Raw genomic sequence first — 25,852 nt, 5'->3', positions numbered from 1 at the left:
TGGCTCGACAACAGAACGGAAGCGACTTCCTCGCCGTTAACCTGCGGATTTTTTTACGGAGCGTCAGCGATGCCGTCACCGGCTGGAAGCCACCCAGGAGGGGTCGGGAAATGCCAGCGTCCCCCTCCCGTGGCCAGCGGCGGGGTGGCCGTCCCCTCGCCGGGGTGGCCGTGGGCGACCCCGCGGTCCCACCGGCCGGATTCACGAGCTGCTTTTCGCTCGTTTTCGGTGGGAGCCGGGACGGGCGCGTCATCCGCGAATGGGCGCGTTGTGGGGGGGTTGCGATAAAGCCCGTGATTCCGAAATATTTCTTTTTTTTTTTTTTTTTTTTTTTTTTTTTTTTTTTTTCTGCCACGCGCCCAGTCTGGACGGCAGAAGGCACCGGGCGAGCGTTTCCAGCCGAGGCGGCAGTGGCAGCGGGTCGGGCACGGCTCCCGCAGGCTACGGCAGCAAGGCGCTACGCTCGCCGTCAGGTCGTAAACGGACAAAAACGCCAACGCAACCCACCCCCCCCCCCCACCTTTCCCCCCCCTCCCCAACGCCACTAAACAGTGAAACCCACCCCCCCCCGACCGAGGAGCGGGGCCGGCGGTACTTACGGCGATCCCGTGGCCGAAGCCGGAGCCCGGCTGCGGGCTGGCGGCGCTTATGTAGTTACCCACGCCGGAGTCCTGGCTGGCCGTGCCGTAGAGATCCGCGACGGGCCCTGGGCTGTTGGCCCCGGGGAAGCCTCCGGGTCGGGCTGGGTTGGAGCCTGCCGGGGAAGCGGGTGCGCCAAAATTCGGTTGAGCACTGTAGCTATTCAAGACTGGTGTGCAGAGAATAAAGCTGGGTATGAGGCCAGACGCCGGGCATGCACCGTTATTACAAAGCCAAACACCAGAATAAACAGCCTAGGCCCAACTTCTAACACTTAACCAAGGCCATGCGATAGGAGAGCAAGTACTGGATAAGAGTCAGCCCGTACTACTACGAAGCTTAGAGCTCCAAAAATATATATATGGATATATATAAAAAAAAAAAGAACAATCATTCAACACACTACTGCAACCAGAGACTGGAGGTGCTCATTTTCACCAAATTATCACAAAATATAATAGGTATTTTTCAACATCTGACTTGATGCTCATGCAGTAGTAACAAGTTCTCTAGGTCTGGGCACGCCGAGACAGCATTCACATCCCATGCAAACTACAAAGGAACTAGTTTGAGACTACACATTGTGGTAATATTGATATTAAAATGTTGATAGCAAATCACTTCAATCGCGTCTAGGAAAATCGATTTTGGATCCATTCGATACTTTTCAAAAAAACCCGCCCTTTTAAATCAGTAAGCTGTAGAAATAATAGTTCAATAGTTGAATTTTTTTTTTTTTTCTTTAAATGGTATGGAATGGAACAGTTTGGAATTTTTTTTTTTTTTAATATGACCAAGGAGAATGTTGTTTTATTTAGTTTTTTTTCTTTTGATTTGGAGAGCGAAGACCTACCTTCGTCTCCAAAACCATGCTTGGGACATCAACCAAAATTAAACAAATAAATAAAGATTAAAAGCAAAAAAGAATTCCAGAGGGTGTAGGACAACTCACCTCCTAATGTGGAAGTAAAAGAAAATTTTATTTTTTTCCTACCTTTTTTTTTTTTTTTTTTTTTTTGAGACAGAAAAACAATGTAAATAAGAATGATACTAAAGAATAAATTTAGATATTAAAGCATGTTAGATGATCAGGCTTCTGGCATTTCTCACAGTTGCTCTTGGATGTAGAATTCATGAGTAGGAAGTTTCAATGCGAAAGAAAAGTTAGCGGACTAGGAGGAGCTGGATGGAAATGGCTTGCGGGAAGCTGGAGCTACGCCTGAGTGGTACTCGCAAGGTCCCGGGGGAGCGCACGGAGACGTGCCCGCCCGCGCCAGCCTCGGCCTCACCGCGGCCCCGCGGCGCCAACGGCCACCGCAGCCCCCCCCGGGGGTGGTGGGCCCTGTCACCGCCACCTCCCAGGCTGCGTCAACGTTTCTTCAGCCTTTTCCTCTGGCGGCAAGTTCCCGCGGGTCTTCGTTAAGCGCTTAAAAAAGGGGGTTGATGAAGGCTGGCAGGCTGCCGTGACCCTCGGCCGGCCGGAGCCGCGCTGACCGCCTGCAGGGTTGTACTGGGGGGGTGGAAACCAGCCCGGGGGGGGGCACAGCCCAGCTCGCTCGGGGAGGGCGGCCCGAGGAAAGGCTTTGCCAGCACCTCGCGTGGGCTCAGCCCGGCTTTGCGGCTGGGCCACCGCCTCTCCTGCCCTGGCCCCCTTCCCCCTGCACCGCCCGCCCAAGGGGGTCCCCCCCTTTTTTCCCAACGAAGGAATGAACTGGTCAAAAAAAAAAAAAAAAAAAAAAAGTCAACCCGGCAGCTGTCAGCTCCGCAATGACAGGAAAGTAAATTTTACAAAATAAATGATTTAATGCAGCTCTGAACTGGTAGCAGGGGAAAGTAAGTAGGACATCTAAGCTAGCAAGTTAAAAGAAATAAGGCATCAGAGAGTAAATAGATTTTGGAATTCACTGGCAAACAAAGCGCCTTTTTTATTATTAAAGATTAAATGTCAAGATAACATTTGGCCTTCTCACTCATGAAGAAAAATATCCAGCTGAGATGTTCAAAAGCCCTTTATTACTATAAGCTAGCACTTTTTTTCCCTTTTCTTCCTTCTGGTTCAATAAAATGGATGCGAGTTTTACTGCCAAGTCACACAGAAAGCCCAGTTGGCCGGTCTGAGCGAAGGCAGGAGCACAGCAGAGGGACGTGGTGAGGCAAAGGCGGGGATCCTGCCAGTAAAATACTCCTGCAAAGCCCCGCGGCAGCGCCAGGAGAGCCCATCGCACCGCCACCCGCCCTGGGGCCAGGAGCAGGGACCGGCCTCGGCCCCTGGCAAATGCCCACAGGATGCCCAGAGCCACCCCGTGGCATCGACCCGCAGCCCCAGAACCGTGCACGGGTGACACGGGGACACGGCTGCGCCCGGAAACCTCGCAAAGAGAACAGCAAATGGGGGCCGGGGAGCTCCGTGCCCTCAAACACCCCACCCCGGCCACTGCCATCTACATCTCGATGAAGACTGGAAATACCGGCTTACACGGGTGCAGAAAGAGCTGGCAATTGGTTATTCGGAAGTCCTTCTGATTGTGGCTATGTAATGTAAGAAAAAAGGCGATTTTCTACGTACTGAACATCAGTGGAACACTGCACGCTGCTCAGAGGAGCGCCTGCAGAAAAACGGGCGCGCCAAAGGCACGCCGGCCGCTCCATCGCCCGGGAACTGCCGGGGACGCGCCGCACCGCTCCACGCCGCTGCCCGGAAAACTGGGTAGGAAGGGCTGGAAGCTTTTACAGAGCTGACACTTTGCTCCAGACCCAATAAACGAAACAGAAAAGCTCTCACAATTACTAGGAGGCTAGGCGCTCCTCAGAAAGCTGTATTTTAACGAGTCACTCGGCCATGGTGAGTTGCTAAATATTCTTACAGTAGCTCCACCCAAGCTCCCCTGGAGCCAGAGGCACTTCTACCATCGCTTTGAAACACCAGCAAAGGGACCTTGAACAGCTTTCCCAACATGCATTTACTTTCTGGTAGGAAATACCTGGAAACAAATTCATTTAACATAAACCTGGAATAATGTGGGACTAAAATGAAAAAGAAAAAATCCCTCAAATCCTCCAGACTCCAGATATTGTTTTGGTCCTCAAAGAAAATTGAAGACTCTTTGGGGGTGTGTACCTTTCTGACAAAGTTCCCGGTGTCAGCTCAGTCGCTGGAGGAGGCAGAAGCTGCCCGAGAGCCACGGCTGTGAGCTGCGGGGAGGGCAGAGCATTAAGATTAACGCTCTGCAGGCTGGAAGGGATCTGAGACTCTCCCCTGGCCACCGACATCCTGGGAATAACGAAGGGCAGAAGTTGGGAGGCACGTTGCTGAAAAGCCCTCGGGGGATTATTGTGCTGTCCCAGGAGCGGGGAGGGAACCACTGACCGTGTCTTGAGGCCAGGAGCAAAGCCCGGGCTGTTGCCTGGCCCAGCAGAGGTACTGGCCGAGCTGACCAAGTATCTCCGGATTTTGGTTTGCCAGGAGGACCCATCGGACTGATTCAGCAGTCCCTGGGGGTCGGCAGGGCCGTCTCCTGCCCTTCCAAGGACTGCCAGCACTCAGGAAGTCCTGCTAGTCCAAGTACCCACTTCCAACATGCTCCAAAAGGTTCAGGTCCAATTTACCAACCAATTGCACAGGAAACCGCCCTGCACCGGACGTTTTCACGGCTCTGAGACTGCAGCTAAGTGCCTCCAATTCAAGGGTTTCCTCTGCACATAATCGGCAATCCCAAGTGTCACCAGGAAGCCCTGTGGCAGATCAAGGTCAGGAGAGATGTGGGAAAGATTAGACGTGTCTGTAAGTCACAGCCAACCAACCTTTATCTTCCTCAGCCCCAACGATCCCCCATGCTCCGGTTACAGAAGCTCCTCCTCACGCCTACGGAGATCAAGAGACAGCAGCCGAGAGATGTGGCAGCGATGGGAACAAGAAAGTTTAATGTCTTGTTTGCTTCACTTTGAATTTGCTGTGGTTCTGCTCACAGAAAAGGCTCCGGGCCTGTGAATTTTATCAGTAAGTGAACGTTTGCCTGCAGGCCAGGGGGGACGGGCTTTGGGGAGCCTTGGGCTCTACCCTGCCCAGCGCCACGGTGGCTTGGAGAGCACTGAAAAGCAACGAGGGAAAGCGAGATGGGGCACGAGACACTGAAGCAAACGTGGGCTCATCAAGCAGAACCGGCATTTTTCGAATACAAAGTGTTGGCAATGGTGGAATTGGGATCTGGTGTGCACGGCTGGCACAGCACGAGCCGAGCCTTGTCTGAAGGGGTGGCTGGGAGTCCAGAGACGATGGGAAGAGACAGAGAAATGCCATCGTTGACAAGGCTGGAAATGGGTAAAAGGATTTGGTGCCTTGCCACGAACCACTGCCAGCGGTTAGTATTTACAGCGGTCAGGTTTTGCTATGGCAAAAGCCAGGGTTTGCTGTACCTCCCTGCTGCAGCATGTGCCCACACGCAGGGTCTCATCTCAGGGACGTGTTTGGTGCAACCATGCGCATTTACTGCACCCTCTCCTCTGCCCAAGCTGCGTCTCCTCAGAGGAGAATCTACTGGAAGTCTTTCTGCTAAGATAAATATGAATTTGGCGAGAATTTAAAACGCGTCCGTAACCTCAAGATAGTGCTTCAACGAGCAAGGCTATTTTATTACTAACTCATCTTGGCATCCTTTAGCAGAGCTGTTTTCATCCACATTTAACGCGTGTAAGACACTTCTCAGTGCAACGTTCGGAGAACAAGTGATTTATGTCAAGGAGCCGAGAGCTGGAGCCCGAAACGTTCCTGGCAGCCCAGGCTCGGCGCTACGAAATGCTCTGCTGGGAGCAGGGACGGGGCTCGCTGGAGCTCGCTTATCAAGTGCCTTCTCCTGTAAACTGCCGTGTTAACACAGACCCTGCTCATACATTAATCCGCGTTCAACAAGAAAGGTCACCGTTGAAAGATAAACTCTCCTTCGATGAACTCTTGAGAAATTTCTAAGTCAGGATTCATTATGACATTTGCCTTAGCGAAGGGCGTATTACAGTAACGAGGATCCAAACGCCTGGCTGCAGGGGTGGAGAGGGCAGCTGAGTGAAGCACAAGTTGGATGCTGGAATCCCACCCGAATAAACTCAATTCAGCCACGAATGACGGAGGGAAAGAGGGAGGGAAAGAAGAAGAAATGTAAGGATTTTGACATTACTGTCCTACAAGGAGAACGCGCACGGTACCGGTCTGACGGTCAGTCCCTTAAGGCCTGGTAAATTAGACGTGATGAGAAAGCAACGCTTTCAAGCACCACTGAAGTACTCTCTATTTCAAAGGAAACAATTCCGGTGAAATACGTACGGAGGTGTCAGACAGGCACTGCTCGGGGACCGCTGTCCCCCACGCACGGCCCACGCGGAGCCGTCGCCGACAACGCTCTCCCCGCTCCAACAGCACCAAAACCCAAAGACTTCAACACCACCGCGGGGGGAGGACTGGCCTCTCCAGCAGTCTCTTCACCATTAACTACCGCGGTTTTGCCTTTTTTTCCAACACGTAACAGATATTATTATTAAAAAAAAAAAAAAAAAGAAAAAAAAAAGAAAAAGGAGAAGAATGGTGCAAAACACAGTTAGAGAAACTCGTGGCTGCCTTCCCAGCCACAGTGCCCGGGCAAGAAAAACCTCAAGTTTGAAAGAAACCATGACGTGATTTACTGGATTTCCTCTTTGAGAAGAGGCAGGATGCTTCAGGATGAGGTCTAGTGCCCCGTCATCACAGCCAGAACCACATTTTCCACTTGAGAGAGCAGCTGAGAGCAGAGCGGAGCCGGCTGGAGCCGTCCCAGTTCCTCCCCATCCACAGGCCCGCGTCCCCTGCCTGCGCCTGGGAAGGACCTGCCCTCCCTCCGTACTCCTTCTGAAGCAGCTCCTTCTCATCAGAAATTCAATTTTAATCTCACGCCAAAGCCTACACCCAGGGCCCGTCACCTCCGGCACTTCCTTCCTCCAAGACCCTCAAACAAACAGTACAAACGGGCTTCTTGACAACTTGTTGATCCAGCGCTCTAATTTCTGGATGACTCTCTCATCTACCATAAACAGCCACGCACAATTTGGCAGGCATTTCTACCATCAATGTTTATGATAATAACTACACGTGCTTGAAAGCAGCAGGAAATTTTCAATATAACTATCATTAAGACAAAATGCTTTAAATCAAAGCCATTACCCACTACCAAGACTCAAAGCTCACAAGATTAGGCTGTTTTTCTGTCTTTATGAAAAATTCATACAACATGCTGCAAACATCATCTTCCAGCTTGGAGGAGTGAGTGATATAATACCGCTGAACGCTGGTGACAGGGATGGAAGGGGACAGGGGGTGGGGGGCACAGGGCAGGGAGGTGCTGCTGGCAGCAGCCCGGGGCGGGGGGAGCGATGGCACCGGGGTTCAGCGGAGCGGCAAAGCAGGGTCCCCAGCTGGGGCAGGGAACTACACCCCGGTCCGGAGGCATTTAATTTGAGTCACTTGGGATTTATCGCTGGATTTTAAGAGAAGATTTTCACGGAGGGGGATATCAGCCGTTAGCCGAGCATTCCAGCCTGCTGTACTGCCTTTGCAACAGCCCAAGCACGAAGGCTGCAGAGGACACGACAGGGAAACCACGGCGACGGGTGCAGGGAAGATCTCGCCCTTCCCTGGGGATCCCACGTGTCCTGAAGCATGAGCACTAATGGCCACGTCGTCGCGCGCACGACCAACAGACCAGCAGGCACAGGGTGATGCCGGTACTTTAAATAACCAGCCCCAGTATGGACTGCAGAAAAACTTCAACACCGCATGCAAATCTCACATCATTAGTGCTTAGAGCGTATAAATGTCATTAGCTAGCACTGCACCCATCTCTTGGCCAAAGCTAATTCTCTGTGCATGCATGGCTGAAGCTAATGGGAGCCTGCACCTTGCTTTTCAGAGATGCTAACAACCGCAGTGTGATTTACCCAAGACTGGATCTACAAATTAACGCCAGTCTGAAGTAAGACGGTGCTCCTGGTTCTTGGTTTGCCTGTTCAGGCTGCAAGAGGGCACAGGCACAGCACTGAGAATGAAATGCTCACATTCAGGCTCTTTTTTTTCTATACCAATCACTGCATACAGCTCCAGCTAGAGGCACAAACACATTTGTTTGTGGTCAGGCTGAACTATCAGAAGCGTCGCTTTCTTGTATCTGCGCTTTTACATACAGTGTTGTTTTATGTTTGAGACAGCACGCGGCACACCTCAAATTCAGATCCATGCTCAAACGCAAAAACGTCTCGGAAATAATGAGCTGGAAACACACAGAAATTCTGGAGAAGAACAATGTACAAATAGCTCCCAACTAGCTGAAACAGAAAGTGCGAGACAAACCAGGAAAACAAATAACCCCAGCGTTACCATTAGAGGTGCCATTTAGTACATCTCTTGCGGGGACCCGCAAGGCGCAGCACTTCGCTCCAGCTCTTCCCAAGCAGACTTGAAAAGCGAACCTCTCTCTGGAAGAAGCCTGTGGCAGACAGAGCTCCTCTGCAAGTATTAAGAGCTGTAGATATTTTGCTTATGACAGCCGGTTCAGTCCTGACTCTGGAAAATCAAACCGTGAGCTCTGTGCCTTCCCCATTGCCCCTGACATGTAACGGGGAGCAGCCAGGCAGCCCCGGGTTAGTGGCAGCAGTTGTCCCTCCCCTGCAGCTATATTGGCCCTGCAGGGAAAAAAATAAAATAAAACAACTGTCGGGCTCATCAGTAAAATAAGTGGTGATGAGGCCCAGCGACACCGAGAGCAGCTATCTGCCGTAACAAGGTACTATTTGTACGTTATTTTCTATCTGCAGTCACACTTTAAAAGGTTGTTCTGCCTCCGCAGCCCCTTCGGAAACAGCTTCACACATCAAAATATCGCAAGGATAACGGCGGAAAGCAGTGGGTGGCGAGCAGGTTCCCGGCTCAGCAATTACCGCTGGAAGTGAGCGGGGCCCGGGGAGGGAGCGCTGCCCAGCCCCTGCCGATCATTCACACCCCTCGGACCCGCACCCGGCGGCAGCCCGAGCTGCTGGGAACCGAGCTGGACACGTCGGTGTGATAATGGCAACGGGGATCTTGTGGCCAGCGGTCCTGAGGCGGCCCCAGCGCCCTCCCCTCGCGGGGCAGCACGGGGATTTCCACCCCGGCACCGGCACCGGCGCCGAGCAGGCGGCACGGACACGAAAAGCGACTCCTTAGATGGGGAAGAGAGCAAGGAGCTGGGTGGTTTCCACAAGCTTGGGCCAGCTAAGAATTCAGCTGGTGCAGGTGTTCTGAAAAGCCACCCCTGCCCCTCCTGTGCATGCTGCAGGCACGTGAGCAGCACCTGCTTCTGCTAAATACCGCGGCTAACGCGTCCCAAGCATCAGCCACGGCTGGAAGCTGTTGATGCGCAACGATTTGCAGAAGACACAAAATTCAGAGTGTTCAAGCCCAGCTTTTCTAAGTCCTGAAGTTAGGTAGCAAGACAAACAAATGCCCGTTCCAGCTTGGCTGTAATTTTTTGCGAATGATCAGTATTTATTGCCCAAGCACATTTTCCATACTGCAAGTTAGTGGCGTCACTCTCGCGCCGGGCCGAGTGGCGCACGGAGGCCACACAAAGCATCGCTTGTAGAAGCTGCAATCAGGGAGCCAGCTCCTTGTCACAGCCTTACAAAAGGATTTCCTCTCGAGCGGCTCATCTTTAATCATTATAAAAGCACAGAAGTTTAATCCATTTTTGATGTAAGCGCTAATAGCTTTGTGTCCTTGAAGTTCAAAGTGGTCTTCGTGCATGTCGCTAATTAGCCGAGCAAGCAGCCATTCAGCTCCCTCTCATGTTTCTAATTAGATCCTTAACAACAAACAAATGTCGACCTTACAAAGGCTGTGCTACGTTTCCCTCCATTAGTTAAACAGTTTGGGAGGGATGTTGCTCCCGTTTCTCTCCACCCCCCCCTCCCAGCACAGCGCTCCAGGGTTTTGGGCTGGGGGCACTCGGGTGCCTCTGCTGCCCGTCGGAGAGGTCCCACCTTACTGACGGTGTTTTCCAGGGGTGCTGAGCACCCCAGGGCTGCGGGGAAGGGGGGTGGCCACCCCACAGCCCCCCCCCCATGCCCACCGGATCGGCCACGGCCTGGCTCTGTGCTGCTCCACTGTCCCCCCCCGCCAGCAAGGGATGCTCACCGCCTGCGCTGAGACGAGCAAATAAAACAGAGAGGTAAATAAACTGTCCCATCACTCGTCTTCCTAACAGGTTTCCCCGTCAATTTAACTAGCTTTACAGTTAGTTTAAAACCCGGTGTGCTTCACCGTTTGCATACCCTGCACCAGGCGCTCGGGAGTGTTTTCTCCCACTCTTTTTTGGGCGCTCGACGTTTGCGATGTGCTGCCCCGGAGCCATTTCAGCAGCACCACGCTCGCGCTCCCACGTGCTCGGGTTTTCGGGCCAGCTCTTCGCTGGAGCCCTGGCTCTGCCGCCGAGCAGCCCCTGCGCCGGGGGCCTCCCCCGGGCCACGCCGGGGATAAATGAAGCGATTTCTGCAGCAGGGAACCGCTGCCACTGCGCCTCCCTCGCACACAACTCGGAGGGCTGCGGCTGCTCGCTGCTTCGCAGGATGCGACCCCAGCGCTGTACCCGCTGTCTGTGTCTGCACATTAAGCTTTAACACTTATTACCATCCACCCGACTGGCAAATAAGGGCTAAAGCCCGTGATGCTGTGCTAAGGCAGAGCTCTCTAATAATTTTTCTATTTAAAATGAAGGAAGAGCTGAGCCAGGCGACGCCGGCGCTTTCACCTCGCGCTGGGTAACACGAAAGCTGTTGCTACTTTTACCATGGGCAACCACATCTGCATTAATTGTTTACCACAGCCCGGACAGGTCTTTTATTAATATTAATGAGTAACAGGGAACAAAAGGCCCCTTTATTTTTAGCCTACTCTAATTGCGTAGTAATTACTCATCTACAAAACAAATGAGCCGAACTCCATTGCCATGGCAACAGAAACTCCGGCCTCCCACTGTACCACATTAACTGGCTATCACTCCTGTTAATTTTAAATTGAAGCCTTTTGTACAAAAACAGACAATACAGGAGGAAAATTAAAACAAAAACGGGTTTTTGTTTCGCTGCGTATTTTAAGTTGCCGTGGCAGGAGGGCACTGCCCAGGAGGCACCTTCCAGCGGCCCGAGGGATCCCTGCGGGCTGGGGGGGATGCTCGGGAGCACGGGGTGGCTTATCCAGGTAACAGAAGGGAAATCCAGCCCGCGGAACCCCGGTGCTTTCTGTGCCACCACCCCCTCCTGCGGGAGAGCCCGGCCAGGCGCTGCGCAGAGCGCAACTGCCCGGCCAGGCAGGCACCAAGGTCACGTCCGAGCAAGGCGGAGCGAGGGGTCCTCCGCGGCACGAGCGGCCCGGTAATAACACCCCCACGAAGGAAAAACTGAGCTCGTGGATGAGGAAACACCGGGGGAAGCTGCTGCTCTCTGCGCCGTGTCCGGGGGAGCGCTGGGGGCACCGGCTCCGCTGCCGGCAGCTGATAGCCGGCCCCTCCGCAGGGGAGGATTTGGGCGCAAACACCTGAGAGCCCGCATGGCTCAAAGCTCTGGTCTCTGAACTATCAGGAAATACCCTTAAAAAGACCCAGCTGCGTGAGTTTATTATTTTTAAATAGCTCAGGTTTATATACCTGCAGACTAATTCTGCATTCACTAGCAACCGCTAATCCACCGCGCTCCTCAAACTAATCCAGAGCCAGATGCATGCTAACATCTGCTGCAAGGAAAAACTCCACTGCTTCTTTTTCAGTTTTCTATTTCAGAAAGGAGAGAGAGAGAAAAAAAAAAAAATAACTGTAATTATGTATTTACTTTTAAAGCACTTGAGGAGAGAATCAGCATGAAAATACTCACAATAGTACATCAGTAAAATGTGCGCTGTGTCCCATTTAGTAGCTGTTCCACTAATGGGTAACAGCCTGCGACTGCTGCCAGAAAGGCAAGTTACCCCTCAGCTCAGCGAGTATTTTACACGTTTGGTGATTCAAATGCAGGAGGCGTGCTCCTGTGCTCGAGTATCGCGCTGCACCGGAGAGCTCCGGCTGCAGGCCCCAGTGCCAACTTTACAATGACTCGTCTGCGTCTTGCGTGGAACGAAGCCTAATTACAACAGCCAACAGCTCCGTCCCCCCGCTTCTGCCGGGAGAGAGGAAATCAAACACGGATCGTTTGCTGTCGCGGGGCTTTGCGGGGCCGGAGCGCGGGCGGCGTGGTCCTGAGCACCAGGACTGACCGGCCACCAGCCTGCCCGCGGCACGAGGCAGCGGGACCAGCTCTGCTGAGGAGCGTTTTCCCGTTGAAAATAATTCTCCTGATTGAAAAGACTATTAAAAGTTAGCCGCGAAATTCGTTGAAGATTAGCTTCCACTGCACTTGAGCCTGCACTTCAGAGGTGGTCACTAATTGCACTGGAGATGATTTATCAAGCGCACAAGATTTCCTATTACAAAATTATTGATTAACGCTGATGTATTTTAACCACAATAGACTTCAGCCGGGAGCCCTGTGAAACGACCGCCGCTGCGGTCAAGGCCTAACAGCAGCAGCACCAAATTGTTTTAGATCTACTGAATTTTCTACTCGGCACGGCGGGAAGCTCAGTCCCTCGCGGATGGGAAAAAAAATCAAAAAGCGGCATGCTGCAGTAAAATAAGACAAGATGTTTTTGCGCGTAGCCTGCGTGCTGGAAAGGACCTGCGTGACTCCCACCCTGGACCAGCACAGCACTCCTGAACCGACAGAGCAACGACTCCCCTTTCCTTATTTTGGTTTTTAATCTGGGGCAGTAGTCGGGAGCGGCCCCCCCCCCCCGAGCTGTGCCCGCACCCGGAGGCGCCCGGCGCAGTGACCGCGCGGGCGGGTGCTCCCCGCAGAGCCCGGCTGCTCGTCTTTCCGCTCAACACGCGGCCTTTGCCTTTGCGGTCACCCCTTGCGAGACCCCAGAGCGTGGGGGGGGTCCCTCCGCCTCGCCCTCCCCGCACTCCAGCACAGGCTGCCTCCGCCGGGAAGATGCGCCGAAGGTAAAATCTGATGCAGCCATTAATTTTGCGATGCGTCAGCCACCGGGCTCTGTCACGTAATTACCGGCGGTTCCAGCGGAGTGAGAAATTTCAGCCTGCTCGCTGCTCCCAAGTGGTCCACTTGTTAGGTTCTGGCTTTTGAGATTCCATAGCTGGGATTAAACTTTATGTACTTTTATATAGTAGAATAAAAGAGGGAGAGCAGTTCCATCAGAGCTGCCGTGCCACAAGGGACTCCTCTCAGTGGGCCGTATAAACCCCAAATTGGTTCATCGCTGGATCTCTGAACCGCTCCTCCTCACGACGTTTCCCTGAGCCGGTGGCGGCTCCTCTCCCTCCGCGCACAGACCGGCCCTGGTCCCACTTTTTATGGCCCCAATTTGCTAGCGCTATGGGTGCCTAATGGCAAGATTAAATTTTCAGAGCACCTTCCTTAAGTGTAAGACAAGGCTTCCTAAACCCCATGCAATTTGTCGCTCTGCCGGCTTTTAGATACACTCCTCACTTCGTCATATGCCTGGCGCATTAAACAGTGGGTCCCCCCGTCTTCCTGGCAGCTTGAGATCTAAGGGGGAAATTATTCTCCCCCGTGACGCACAAGTGTTCCAGCTCCCCCGGAGCAATAAGGAAAGTAATAGGGGTGGCTCAGATTGCCTCGCGCAGGCTTGCATCGCGTCAGCCCCATCCGCGCGGTTGTTTGCTTGATTTACTTTATGTTCTATTAGAGGTAAGGAGCGGATACAAATCCTTAATTACATTTTGAAAGCCCATTCTGGATATTTTATTTCCTTTGAAAGCGCTTGCTGGAATAAGTGCGCTAACGGCCGCCTTGACTATCCCCGGCGGAGCGGGAAGATGCTCCAGCTCAGCACATCTGGTTTGCGGGGACGGCCGGGGGCGCGGGGAGGAGGGAAGGTGTGACCGTGCCATGCAGTGTCTTTCCCACTCCCAGCAGGATGCTCTCTGACAAGCAGCAAACTAAACAAATAAACAAAAGCCTAATTCAGGATCTCAATTACCATCTGTTAAATTTACTGACTGCGGCTTCATCTGTGAAAAAGTTTAGCACAAAAACCTGGTCACAAAAAGAGAAGACACTTGCTGGCTCGATGGCAAAGATGATGAACTCGCCTTGACCTCCTCATGCTGGTATTTATGAAATGTTAAATCTTCATTTAAAAATGTTCCCTTAAGCTGGGTGACATGGCAATGAGTACGACCTACCGCTAGCTCAGAGTCTCTGTTGCATAACAAGATTTAAGGTTTATGACCTAAAAGCAATTGCTGTGTGTCTCAGGACAGTCTGCGGGAAGCTGCTTCCCACACGCGGTATTATTTCGATACCCAAATGGAGTGATTGGCGTTTGGCACATCTGGTCTACGACTGCCAACGAATGGTTCTATGGGCTAATATGGACGAGTAACAGGCTGATGAAGAAACCATGATTGTAAAATGATTTAAAAAATATCTTAAGTTCTTTTTAGTACAAAATAAAAATAAGAGAATATAGCTGTAGTCAGCATTTTAATTCCTAGGGGCTTTAATTTGGAAAAAAAAAAAAAAAAAAAAAAGAAAAATAAAAAATTACAAATTTGCTATCAGCGTAACAGCATGTGCGGGTTCTTGTACAGAGGGTGTAGGTTGCCTACAGCCGGCTTCAATTTAAACTTCCAGATAATGGGATTTAACAAATGTGGTACTATGGATCCAAGCCATTAGCAGCTCTCTGCTGTATTGATAGCCCTACGCTTTCAATCAGACCAAGGCTATGCTTTTTAACTGCCACGCTAGTTCACGTTGATGATACCTATAATATCAACTCAACAATGCATGTTCTACAACTACATCTACTGCTACCAGTACGACTACTACAGTGCATGCATTTAGTTCAGTCCCACAGATACATACACTCTAAGAACAGGCAAGGGGAGATGTGAAATGTTTTACGGGACGACAGGTGTTTTGTTTTTTAAGTAAGGGAAATTAATAAAAACATCAAAAGAAAGAAAGTGTACAAAAAAATAGAGACATTTCTCAAGAGTTGATATGAGTCGTTTCTTGAACCGTTTCGTCCGAACAAGCAAAAAACATGCAACCAGCTGCTACTAACAAGAAGCTGGACACTGAGAGAGGATTAATAGGTGTGGACAAACCTTCCCGCTGAGAGCGCTCAGAAGAGTGTTTGAGAGGAGGTGTGCACGTCCGAGTGTAAGAGAGGCCGGAAAGTATGCCTCAGAGACACCCTCTCTCACAGCAGCCCCAACCAAGCAAGAGAGAAAACAACAAAACATAACTGCTCACACTCACCATCAAGGTCAGTAGCTCACGTTACGAGATTTGTTATAGCTGGCAAGTATAAAGTACAGTAAGGGGTTGTCGGGGCTCAAAGGCAGCACTGGCAAGCCGGGACTGGTGCCCAAAATCCAGATGTGCCGGGGGTCGGGGGGGACGGGGGGGGGACGGGGAGCAGCTCCTGGCGCGGTGGCACCGGGCTGTCCCACCGCGCTGGCCGGCCGCCTCGGCGGGCAAAGCGTGCCCGGGGGAGCCCGCGCCCCTCACCCCGACGGGCACGCGGCTCCTCCCGGGGCCGAGCGGCGGCCACGGGGCTGGATTACGGGTGGCCCCAAGGGGCTCGTCTCCAGTCCTCAGGGAGGAATGGTCGGTGGCAACAGGCTGGGAACTGGAAAAATCTCAGACTTGTCAATGAACCAAAGAGGAAGGAACGAAAACCCCTCTCCTGCCGAATGTTCCCTGTCTCGCTCTCCTGCCAAATGAATCCCTCCCATGTCGAATGCAAGATAAAAATGTGCCCCCTCCCCCCCATGACTGTATTGCAAAAAAAGCATTTACACGACAAAAATGTTTTACACGTAAAATATGTCAGGTGAATTGAAAAGAAACGTGACACTGATAGTGAAGTTGTCTAGGAGGAGTTTGCGGCATTCAGACTTTTAAGTTTGCTCGTTTTCCGTGGCTCAGGTCCCAATTCATTAAAAAAAATACAAGAATGGATGAGGTTGTCAAAACCAGCTGAGGGACTTGGCAGCGCAGCCCCAGCCGGCGTGAATGGATGGGGCCAAAGCCCTCTGGTCTGCTCCAGGGACCTCAGCTATCGCCTCGTCACTGGGATGTCGACTGGGCACGTGGTTTAGGAAGAGAAGCATTGCTGCGTCCACCCCGCCGGCACGTGGCCGGCTACGCTAGGTGTGAATTTATGAGTGGCGCTGAGCACGAGCAGGGGGAAATGTCCCTTTCTGCTGTGACAGAGAAGAGAACTTGTCCGTCTAGCAAGGCAAACTGGTGACTGCATCCTCACACGCTGCAATAGAAAAAGAAGGGGCGAGGGCAGGGAAGACCGGGCAGGGCAGAACCGGGGCCGGGCGCTGCCCTCGTGCACGCAGGCTCCTTTCGCTGGCTGGTAAGTAAATACGCAGGTTTGCTAAGAGGAGGAACGTCACCCCGGGGAGAACCCGAGGTGGTCGGTGCCCACGCACCGCAGCCCCGGGGCTGGGGGGGTTGGAGCGAAAAGGGCTGCGGCTTCCTTGGAAGACCAAGACGCACACCCGAAGGCGGACGCTCTCCGCGTTTCCTCTGCAGAGCCGCCGCGCCGGCGGCGACGCCGGGAAGGTGGGGGAAGAGCCGGCGGGACGGGGCCGGAGAGCAGAGGAGGTCAATTTGGAGTGAGCCGGTGGGGCGGGAGCGACGGGGCCGTCTCCAGCAGCCTCTGGGCAAAGCGCTCCCCAGCGAGCGGAGGGGAGGTGGGACGCGCCCGCTCGGGCGTTTTTTCCCAGCTCTTTTCTGTTCGCTGGCAGAAAGGGGCCAGTAAGGGCCAACCGTGCTGCGCTCCGTGCTTTCGCATTAGGCGTGCGTGAAGGAGGGCTGTGCAAATTTGCAAAGGAAAAAGAAAAACCCAACCAAAAAAAAAAAAAAACAAAACAAAAAAACCAAACAACCAAAAAACCAAAAAAAAAACCAAAAAACAACCAAACCAAAAAAAACCAACACACCCCAACCATTTTTTCTTGTAATGAATCGGGCCCATACACTGTAGCGCAAGATCGATCGTACTCTTACTGCTCCTGAATACAATTCACTACCGTTGCTGGATGGAAGTGGCGAACCCAGGATGTCCCTTCCGAAAACCGTCTTTGGATGGAAATGACTCTACGTAAAACACCGCTGTTCCCAGAGAACGTTTTGCTGCAAATGCGAGCGGCCGTCGGGCCGGGCCGGGGACAAACCCGTCTTCCTCCTTGAGATCTCGGGGCCAGGGCGTGGGGGGGGGGGGGGGGGGGGGGGGGGGGCTCTTTTGGTTCAGTTTTGGGCGTTTTGCCAGTTTTGTGCACACAGGCAATTTTGAGGCTTGAAAGACTTTTCCAAACACCATACTGCTCTTTAAACTTGCCAGAAAGGGTGTTGTTAATTTAGGGTTAGATTTAGCTTCGTATTGCAAGTTCAAATAAAAAAACAAAAACGAAAAACCAAAACAAAACGGAAAACCCAACAAAAGAAAAAGCAAAAAACACTCAAATTAAAGACAAATGATTTTCAGGCACAGAATTGATCAATGCTCAGTTCAGTTGTAATGGGCACCAAAAGCACTCCGATTAAAAAAAAATAATAATAATCAGGGAAGCAACGTTAATCCAGCCAAACCCTCTGTGCCTTGCTAAGGGGCAACTCACCAGGTCTGTTTGCACGTAAAACAAAACCTGAAGGGCAAAACATGAGGAAGAGGCAGAAACAATGAAGTCTGTTTTCCCCAAATCATATGCAAAATCAATCTCTTTTTTTTTTTTTTTTTTAATTATTTTTTAGTTTTTGTTTTTTCCCCCCCTCCCCCCCCCTAGTTTTTTTCCCCCCCCTCCCCTCCATGAAGGGGCAGTAGGAGAAGCCGGGAGATGGGGGAATCCCCACAACCAGTCTGGCAAGTCACCCCTTAGGCGCTCTCTACATGCCACAAGATGAAACTGGTACAGATAATCCTTTGTAGCCTGCAAGCAGTGCCAGTTTGCATGGAACGGAGTTCTCCTGGTGTCTTTCTTTGGCCTCCACGGCATCAGGCTCACCCTCGAGACACACCCGGGCCTGCGCCCCCCTCGTAACCCCCTCACGCAGCGGTTTAGTCGGGGCTTTCCGGGAAGAGCCCGGTTAACCCACCGGGACGGCCGGAAAAGCCACCGAGAAACCCTCATTTCAGGACGGTGCCACCAGGGAGCTGGGAAGGCGCTGGCAGCGCCGCATCCTCCCGCCGCGCCGGGCTCACTGGTGGCTGTGCTGAACGCTTAGTGGCCCGAGCAGAGCGCTCAATTCGTCTGTTCGGCTAAATTTAAAAACCTAAGGTAGCAGCGGGAATTGGCAACGATTTATTTGTTTCCCTTAAGGGGAAAAAAAAAAAAAAAAAAAAAAATCTGTTTTCAGAGGGATAGGAAGAAAAGCTTTGATGCTCCTCAGGAAAGCGGGCCGGGGTTCGTTCGTGGTCGGTACCAACCCTCGCGGCTCCGGACACGGCAGGAGCACCCAGGGCTGCTGCCACCACCCAACACCGGCTTTCCATGAGAAACTAAACCCCTTTTTTTTTTTTTTTTTTTTTTTTTTTCCAGAAACGCAAATTAATTTTTTTTTTTGGGGGGGTGGGGGGTGTCCTTCATTACCTCGAATTTAAACCAAAGAAACAAAGAAACCAACATAATAAAGGAATAAATAAAGAAACAAATCAGAATATCTACCCTGGTTTTGGCAGTTCTTACGCCAATCTCCTGCAAGGTGCTCCAGGCCTCGTGGCCTCTGCTTGTAGTTTGGGTTGGGATTGATTATTTATTTTTTAGATCTTTTTTTTTTTTTTTTTTTTTTTTTTTTGGATTGTTTGTTTTCAAGTCCCCAGGATAAGTGTGAGGAAAATCAGAGAAAATGATGGAGAGCTGCAGCCACACAGAATACCGACAGAGCTTTTACCTGACCCTGCACTCTGAGGGTTTGCTCTTCCACGGGCCCCCCTACCTGATCCTCTTGCTGCCGCCACGGCTGCCGCTGCTACTGGTCCATAAGCCGCTGCCGGAAAACCTGGCCGTGGAGAAAAGGAGAAGGGTAAAGAAAGAAGCCAGCGGGTACCGTGAGTCTCTGCGGGGCGGCCGCCGAGGGCGCGGCGTTTCCAGAGGCCGCCGTCCCCGGCTCTCCGTGCCATCAACCGGCGCCGCTTTTAGGAAGAGCCGAGCCCTCGCCGGGTGCCCACCGCCGGCGGGTCTCCGCCGGCACAGCGGTGGCCCAAATCCCCTCGGCAGAAGAGGGACGTGGCCAGGGCACGCCGCGGGAGCCGAGGCGCCGGGACGGACAGACGGGCGGCAGAGCCTGCAGCGCTCAGCTTACGTCTCCGTACTCTCCAACGGCTCGGGTCAGACCGCGCCGCAAAACAACGAGGGGGTTCTCTTCTTTGCTTATTTGCAAGTGATAATAACGTGCCGATCTACAGACATAGCAGTAATGGAAAATACGAGGAGGTCCTCATGTCAAGATCACAGATTTGCTGGGATCAAGCAGAAAAAAGTCACTGGAATGTCATTTAAAAAAGACAGAAAGGAAGGAAGGAAGGAAGGAAGGAAGGAAGGAAGGAAGAAGGAAGAGAGAGAGAGAGAGAAAGAGAGAGAGAGAGAAAGGGAGGAGAGGAGGGAGGGAGGGAGGGAGGGAGGGAGGGAGGGAGGGAGGGAGGGAGGGAGGAGGAAGGAAGGGAGGAAGGAAGGAAGGGAGGAAGGAGGAAGGAAGGGAGGAAGGGAGGAAGGGAGGAAGGGAGGAAGGAAGGAAGGAGAGGAAGGAGGAGGAAGGAAGGAAGGAAGGAAGGAAGGAAGGAAGGAAGGAAGGAAGGAAGGAAGGAAGGAAGGAAGGAAGGAAAAGGAAGGAAGGAAGGAAGGAAGGAAGGAAGGAAGGAAGGAAGGAAGGAAGGAAGGAAGGAAGGAAGGAAGGAAGGAAGGAAGGAAGGAAGGAAGGAAGGAAGGAAGGAAGGAAGGAAGGAAGGAAGGAAGGAAGGAAGGAAGGAAGGAAGGAAGGAAGGAAGGAAGGAAGGAAGGAAGGAAGGAAGGAAGGAAGGAAGGAAGGAAGGAAGGAAGGAAAGAAGGAAGGAAGAAGAAGGAAGAAGGAAAGAAGGAAAGAAGGAAAGAAGGAAGAAGGAAAGAAGAAGGAAAGAAAGAAGGAAAGAAGAAAGAAGGAAAGAAGGAAAGAAGGAAAGAAAGGAAAGAAAGAAGGAAAGAAAGAAAGAAGGAAAGAAAGAAAGAAAGAAAGAAAGAAGAAAGAAAGAAAGAAGAAAGAAAGAAAGAAAGAAAGAAAGAAAGAAAGAAAGAAAGAAAGAAAGAAAGAAAGAAAGAAAGAAAGAAAGAAAGAAAGAAAGAAAGAAAGAAAGAAAGAAAGAAAGAAAGAAAGAAGAAAGAAGAAAGGAAAGAAAGGAAAGAAGGAAGAAGGAAAGAAGGAAAGAAGGAAAGAAGGAAAGAAGGAAAGAAGGAAGGAAAGAAGGAAAGAAGAAGAAGGAAAGAAAGGAAAGAAGAAAGAAAGGAAAGATAGAAAGAAAGAAAGAAAGAAAGAGAAGAAAGAAGAAAGAAAGAAAGAAGAAAGAAAGAAAGAAAGAAAGAAAGAAAGAAAGAAAGAAAGAAAGAAAGAAGAAAGAAAGAAAGAAAGAAGAAAGAAAGAAGAAAGAAAGAAAGAAAGAAAGAAAGAAAGAAAGAAAGAAAGAAAGAAAGAAAGAAAGAAAGAAAGAAAGAAAGAAGAAGAAGGAAAGAAGGAAAGAAGGAAAGAAGGAAAGAAGGAAAGAAGGAAAGAAGGAAAGAAGGAAAGAAGGAAAGAAGGAAAGAAGGAAAGAAAGAAGAAAGAAAGAAAGAAAGAAAGAAAGAAGAAAGAAAGAAAGAAAGAAGAAAGAAAGAAAGAAAGAAAGAAAGAAAGAAAGAAAGAAAGAAAGAAAGAAAGAAAGAAGAAAGAAAGAAAGAAAGAAAGAAAGAAAGAAAGAAAGAAAGAAAGAAAGAAAGAAAGAAAGAAAGAAAGAAAGAAAGAAGAAGAAAGAAAGAAAGAAAGAAAGAAAGAAAGAAAGAAAGAAAGAAAGAAAGAAAGAAAGAAAGAAAGAAAGAAAGAAAGAAAGAAAGAAAGAAAAGAAAGAAAGAGCTCTTGAAAGCAAAACAGCCGCAGATCAAGGAGCTTTAAGCCATACACCCTGCTACAGGGGGACCGAGCCCTCACAGATGAATGCAATGCTGCTAGCAAGATTGCAGATTTAGATTCTTTACTTATTTAATATTCAAAAGATCTGCCAGAGGCTCTGACTTTACATATATGTATTTTACGAGGGCAACGGCAAGGTCCAGGTGATCAGCAAGAACCCCAAACCCCCTTGCTGCAAAGTCAACAGCCTCCTCGGAGGTTCCCGGTCTCTGGGGAGCTCCGACCGCTCCTGGCACCCGACAGGACAACCCCGGGGGTTGTCGCCACCTCGGGACCTGCCCCCTGAGCGGGCTCCAGGACTTTGATCACAGCTGCTTTGCAATGCTGAAGAACCACAGAACAACAACTGAGGCAACAGCAAAAGAGAACAGCGAGCTAGATGAACGGAGAGAGCGAGACCCAGAGAAATGAGCAGACTACAAGCCCGCTACCTCTAGCGCTATCGTCTCAGCTACAGGGAATCTACCAGGGGGAAAGGAGCAGAGAACGACTAGGCTAGAGTGACTTGAAGCTACTTAAAACATCAATTAAAAAAAGACATACTTGCATTTAAATATGGTAATAGGGCTGTTGGGGAAAAAAAAAAAAAATAGTATAGGTAAATGGACGCACAGCTACCCCAGGCTGCTGCCTGCTGCTGCTCCTCATGCGCAGAGCCCACGCACCGCGCAGCAAATCCTGTTCCTTAATGCCCATGTCAATCCCTTTGTTTCTATTACGCTGACGAACTGCTACAACCTCTGTGGAGCGGGAGGCAGGAGGAAGCACAACCAGACTGGGGGATATTATAACCGAATACCCAGGAGCTAAATTCCCTCTGGCTGGTGATGAAGCCATCGACCCTGGTCAGGTCCCCCGACCTACACTCAGGGCTGGAGCTGCGATATGCTGGAGTGAGCAGACCTCGGTGTTAGCCTCAACCCGATCTCCGAACAGCAGGGAAAGCATCTGCAGGCCAAGGGCTGAGGCTCTGGGGCTTCATTTTCATGCAGAGCCATGCCTAGGCCAAGCCCCGAGCCCCCCCGCGGCGGGTGAGGCAGGAGCAGAGCTGGCACCGTCCCTCCAGCCTTTCCTCCTCCCGTCCCTGCCCACCACGGCGCGTGTCCCAAGAACTGTGCCCTCGGAGTTCCCGTGGCACGTCCAGGCCCAACTGGCCACCTCTCATTTCTCATTTGGAGGCTCCAGCAGCTCCCTAAACCGTCTGTAAGGGATCAGAGGAGCTGGGGATCTTCCACGGAATGAAATGCCTCTGCCAAAACCAATCAAACACCCTTCAAATCACCAAGCATCCCCTGAAAGCAGCATAAAAAACAGGGCTGGAAAGTTTGTTTCTCTTGTTCAGCTGCCAGGGACGCTCAGTATCTATTTGAAATGCAGGACAAAAAGTTTTGCCATGCAAAAGAAGAATGAAATAACAAGGGCGGGGAAGGCACTCCACGGAAAGAGCCAGAACAAAGGATCTGTTATTGCATTCCAGTGGACAGATGTGTGAAAAATTAATCCCTCCATCCCCAAAGAAAGCTATTATCCCAATTCTGAGATGAAAGCATCGGCGCGACATGGCACTCCAAACAACTCAAGTGTGATCGGGGGCTCGCGCCCTGCCCGGGAACGCTGCGGCCGGCGGCACGGCCCTGACGGCTGCAGAAGCGGGAAACGGGGATCGGTTATCAAGATTGGCTAAAACCTGCTTACCAACACGGACCCACAGGCCGGCTCCATCCCTCAATCAATCCAACGTACCGCAAGTAATCAATCCCCCCCCCGCTGAAATTACGTTTGTCAGGCACCGCGTTAACCAGCGGGATCAGCTGGAAACAAATTCCCCCGTCACCACAGCGCTGAGGGCACTAACGCCGTGCGACGCCTCACAACTCCGCCAGCTTACTTTTTGCACTTATGTGGTTGGGTGCCCCCGAACCTCTTGGCAGCGAGCGGGAGCTGACGCCGTCCCCCGCGTCACGGATGGGAGAAAACGAGGCAGAAAGAAGCAAAATGACTTGAGGAAGAAATTTGCAGACAGCCAAGGGTGCAGCCGGGCTCTCGCGGGTTCCGGACCCGAGCTCCGCCGCTGATCTCCCCAGTACCCCTCGCACCAACCCTACAGCATTATTTATGCACTTTGGTCACACTCTATCATTCCCCCCCATTGTTTATAAACTTTTACACCAGTGAAGACTTCAAAGAATAGCACTAGTGACAGTACAATTAATACGGAACCTATTTTGTGTACTGTAAGAAACTTCTGCCTCTATCGCCCTTCTGCCTGTGTTGTCACACCATTTTATTAACACCTGAGAGCTGAGGTAGCTGCAGCTCGTTAGTGAAGAGGAAAGCATTAGCAGGCACTTCTGCTGGTTTCCAGGCCCCCAGAAGGAACCTGCCACGTCCACGGAGCCTCTCGCCGGTCCCTTCGGCGAGGCTCTGCGCCCGCGCACATTCCCCTCCCCTGGCATCGGGGTTTAAAACCGGGCGAAACGCAGCTGCTGGGTCCCAGTGGCACCTCCCTGGGCGCCGTTCCCCGGGCAGGGGCGGAGGTGGATGCCACCCCCAGTCCCGCTCTGACCGACGGGGACCCCGGCACGGGGCACTGGGGACACCCCCGGAGCGGGGGGCAAGGAGAGGCATTAGCTGGCAGAGCCCAGCGTGCCCGGCAAGTGCAGGCTTCGCCCGGAGACCGAGCAGTGGCTTCGGGGACACGGGACTGCTGGCCGTGGGGGACCCCAGGGGCCACGGAGGGCTGTGGGCTACCAGCGGGCTCGTTGCACCCTGGAGCCAGCTGCCGAGGGGTTTGCACGTTCCCGGTTCATTTTTAACAGGCGGTTTGGAGGTAACTGGGTGCCAGGAATGGGTGCCCGGGCCAGAGCGCCTTGGAGTCAACGGGAGCATCGACCGCAGCGTGCTCTGGGTCCCACTCCCAGTACGATCCCACCGCCGGCCAGGCAGGGAGCACAGCCAGCGCCAGCCCGGCTCCCTCTGAGCCCTCCGCTCTCTGAAGTCAACTGGAAAATCAAAAGGGGTGGCAGGAGGGAACAATTCATTCATCGTGTTTGTTTAAGGCGCTCCAACTCCTGCCGAAACAATCCCTGTCCTTCTTTGTGTATCCGCCGCTTATAGCTGCCTAGAGAAAACAAGATACCAAAGCTGTTCAAAAGGACAAAAGTGCCCACTTTAAGCATTGCAATTAGAAGATATTTTACAATAAATGTTTTGCAATGGGCTCGCACACCGTCCAGGAAAGCCCTGAGGATTCACACCAATTTCATGCTCTCTTATTGCTCTGCACGAGCTAAAGCCCGTATTTGGAGTTCAATTTTTCAGATAAATTTTTCTGCTTCCTGCATCAATAGTTTCGCTTTAAATACCGAAGCAGCTCCGTGCGAGGGAAGATGGGCACATCTGGTTTTAAATGCTTTGCCCTGAGGTCACAGATTCAGTCCAGGACTGGCTGCGAGCAGCTGCCTTCTCCAAACCGGGGTGGGGGGGAGAGGGGGGTCAGGGGGCAGCACCCACCCAGGAGCAGCGGGGCTGGATTTGGGCAGGCAGCGCCCAGCCCCGCCGTCTCGCACCCGGCATTACCGAGCAGAACCCCCCGGGGATTTAGCGGCTCTTCCAGGGGCTTTGTGAGCAAACCCGGTGAGAGCTACGCTGCCTGAGGAGGGCCAGGCCTGCCGGGGGGACTCGAGGGGCTCAGGGGCTCCCCGGGAAGGGCACGCTCCCTCCCCAGGTCTCTGCCCTGCTCCAGTGGGACCGTTCCCTTCTCAAACCACCCGTTTTTCCTTTACCTCAGCCTGAAGTTGGCTACGAGGCAACCAGGAGGGAGCGAAAAGCACAAGGGCCGTTTTACACCCCCCTGCCTCCACGCGTGCTGCCAGGACTCCCTCGCGTGCAGCCCTGGCTTTATGTGAAATCACTTGACTCCTCCAGACCTGCTCTGCCCAGCCCCCGAGGACTCCAAACACCTTGCATCCCCAAAGGACACAAGACCCTGACCCCTACAAACAGCCAGACAATAGGAATCAAACCAAAAAGAAGTCACAAAGATCATGACATTAGTCCTTACATCAAAAAATACCATGCAAAGAATTTTCTCTGCTTCTAATGGCTAAAGCACTTGGGGCACACGAGGTCCTACGTTTAGACTTCAGCAGTAAGCACAGGAATTTAAAACAAGAATAAAACCAGAGGCCGAGATGCTCAAATCATCACCCGGCTTCAGCACTGAACTTCATAAAATAACCAAAATTATGGGACACGCGTGGAGAATAAAATAAAAGCCACCATAAAACTGCGCCTAGCAAGCACAATCTGCTCACGGATTGTTTGGAGCGTTTGCAGACATTGGCAGAAAAGCTGAACACGGCGGCTCAGCCTCACAAAGTCACCGCGTCCCCGTGCGGGGCGTTTCGGAGGGCCCGGGGGGACCGATCCCCCCCCCGCCCCACCCCAAACCACTTTGCCGCCGGCGCTCCCCAGCGCGCTGACCTGAACACCAGTCACTTAGGAGGTTCACTTGATCTCCCAGGAAAAAAAGTGCAAAGCCTGGACTATAAAATCATCTGCAGGTTGAGTGGGAAAAAAGAGAGGGGGGAAACTGATACCCTCTTTTCAAACAGCGTTACCGGCAGCTTTGATCAGCACAGAAAAGCTTCACGAGGCTCACAGCTGTCATTTCAAATGGGTTCTCGCTTGCATTATTCTTTCCATTAGGCAGTGTTATCCTCTTTGTAGGATCTTTAGGCTTCATTTCAAAAGTATCAGAGACTCAAAACCATGAAGCAGAAGAGCCTGGTAGCTTTTTTTTTTTTTTTTTTTTTTTTGAAGGCAGGCAGGCGTGGGTCCAATTTACTGGACAAAAATGTATTCTTTAACGGTGAGCACGCACAAGGGAAAGCTCCATCCCAAAACAATCCCTTTATGTTTAAAACCTTCA

General features: G+C 51.7%; 1 protein-coding gene across 16 annotated transcripts in view; it reads right to left on the bottom strand.

The window, feature by feature from the left end:
* Nucleotides 1–25,852, bottom strand: part of MSI2 (musashi RNA binding protein 2) — a 256,287-nt gene that overhangs the window by 8,390 nt on the left and 222,045 nt on the right. For 5 of the 16 annotated variants that reach the window (XM_042791795.1, XM_042791799.1, XM_042791809.1 and 2 more), the window contains 3 exons: nt 21,463–21,486; nt 18,679–18,786; nt 600–808 (listed from right to left, as the gene is read on the bottom strand). In XM_042791795.1, coding sequence (XP_042647729.1) covers nt 600–808; nt 18,679–18,786; nt 21,463–21,486 — 341 coding nt within the window. The remainder of the gene's footprint in view (nt 1–599; nt 809–18,678; nt 18,787–21,462; nt 21,487–25,852) is intronic. The other 11 variants (XM_042791796.1, XM_042791802.1, XM_042791801.1 and 8 more) reach the window with 8 other exon arrangements.

Source organism: Tyto alba, unplaced genomic scaffold (assembly GCF_018691265.1).
Source record: "Tyto alba isolate M040663 unplaced genomic scaffold, T.alba_DEE_v4.0 Super-Scaffold_19, whole genome shotgun sequence".
NCBI classification, from domain to species: Eukaryota; Metazoa; Chordata; class Aves; order Strigiformes; family Tytonidae; genus Tyto; species Tyto alba.
Note: the sequence above shows the minus strand (reverse complement) of the source record. Positions and strands in the feature narration are given on the sequence as shown.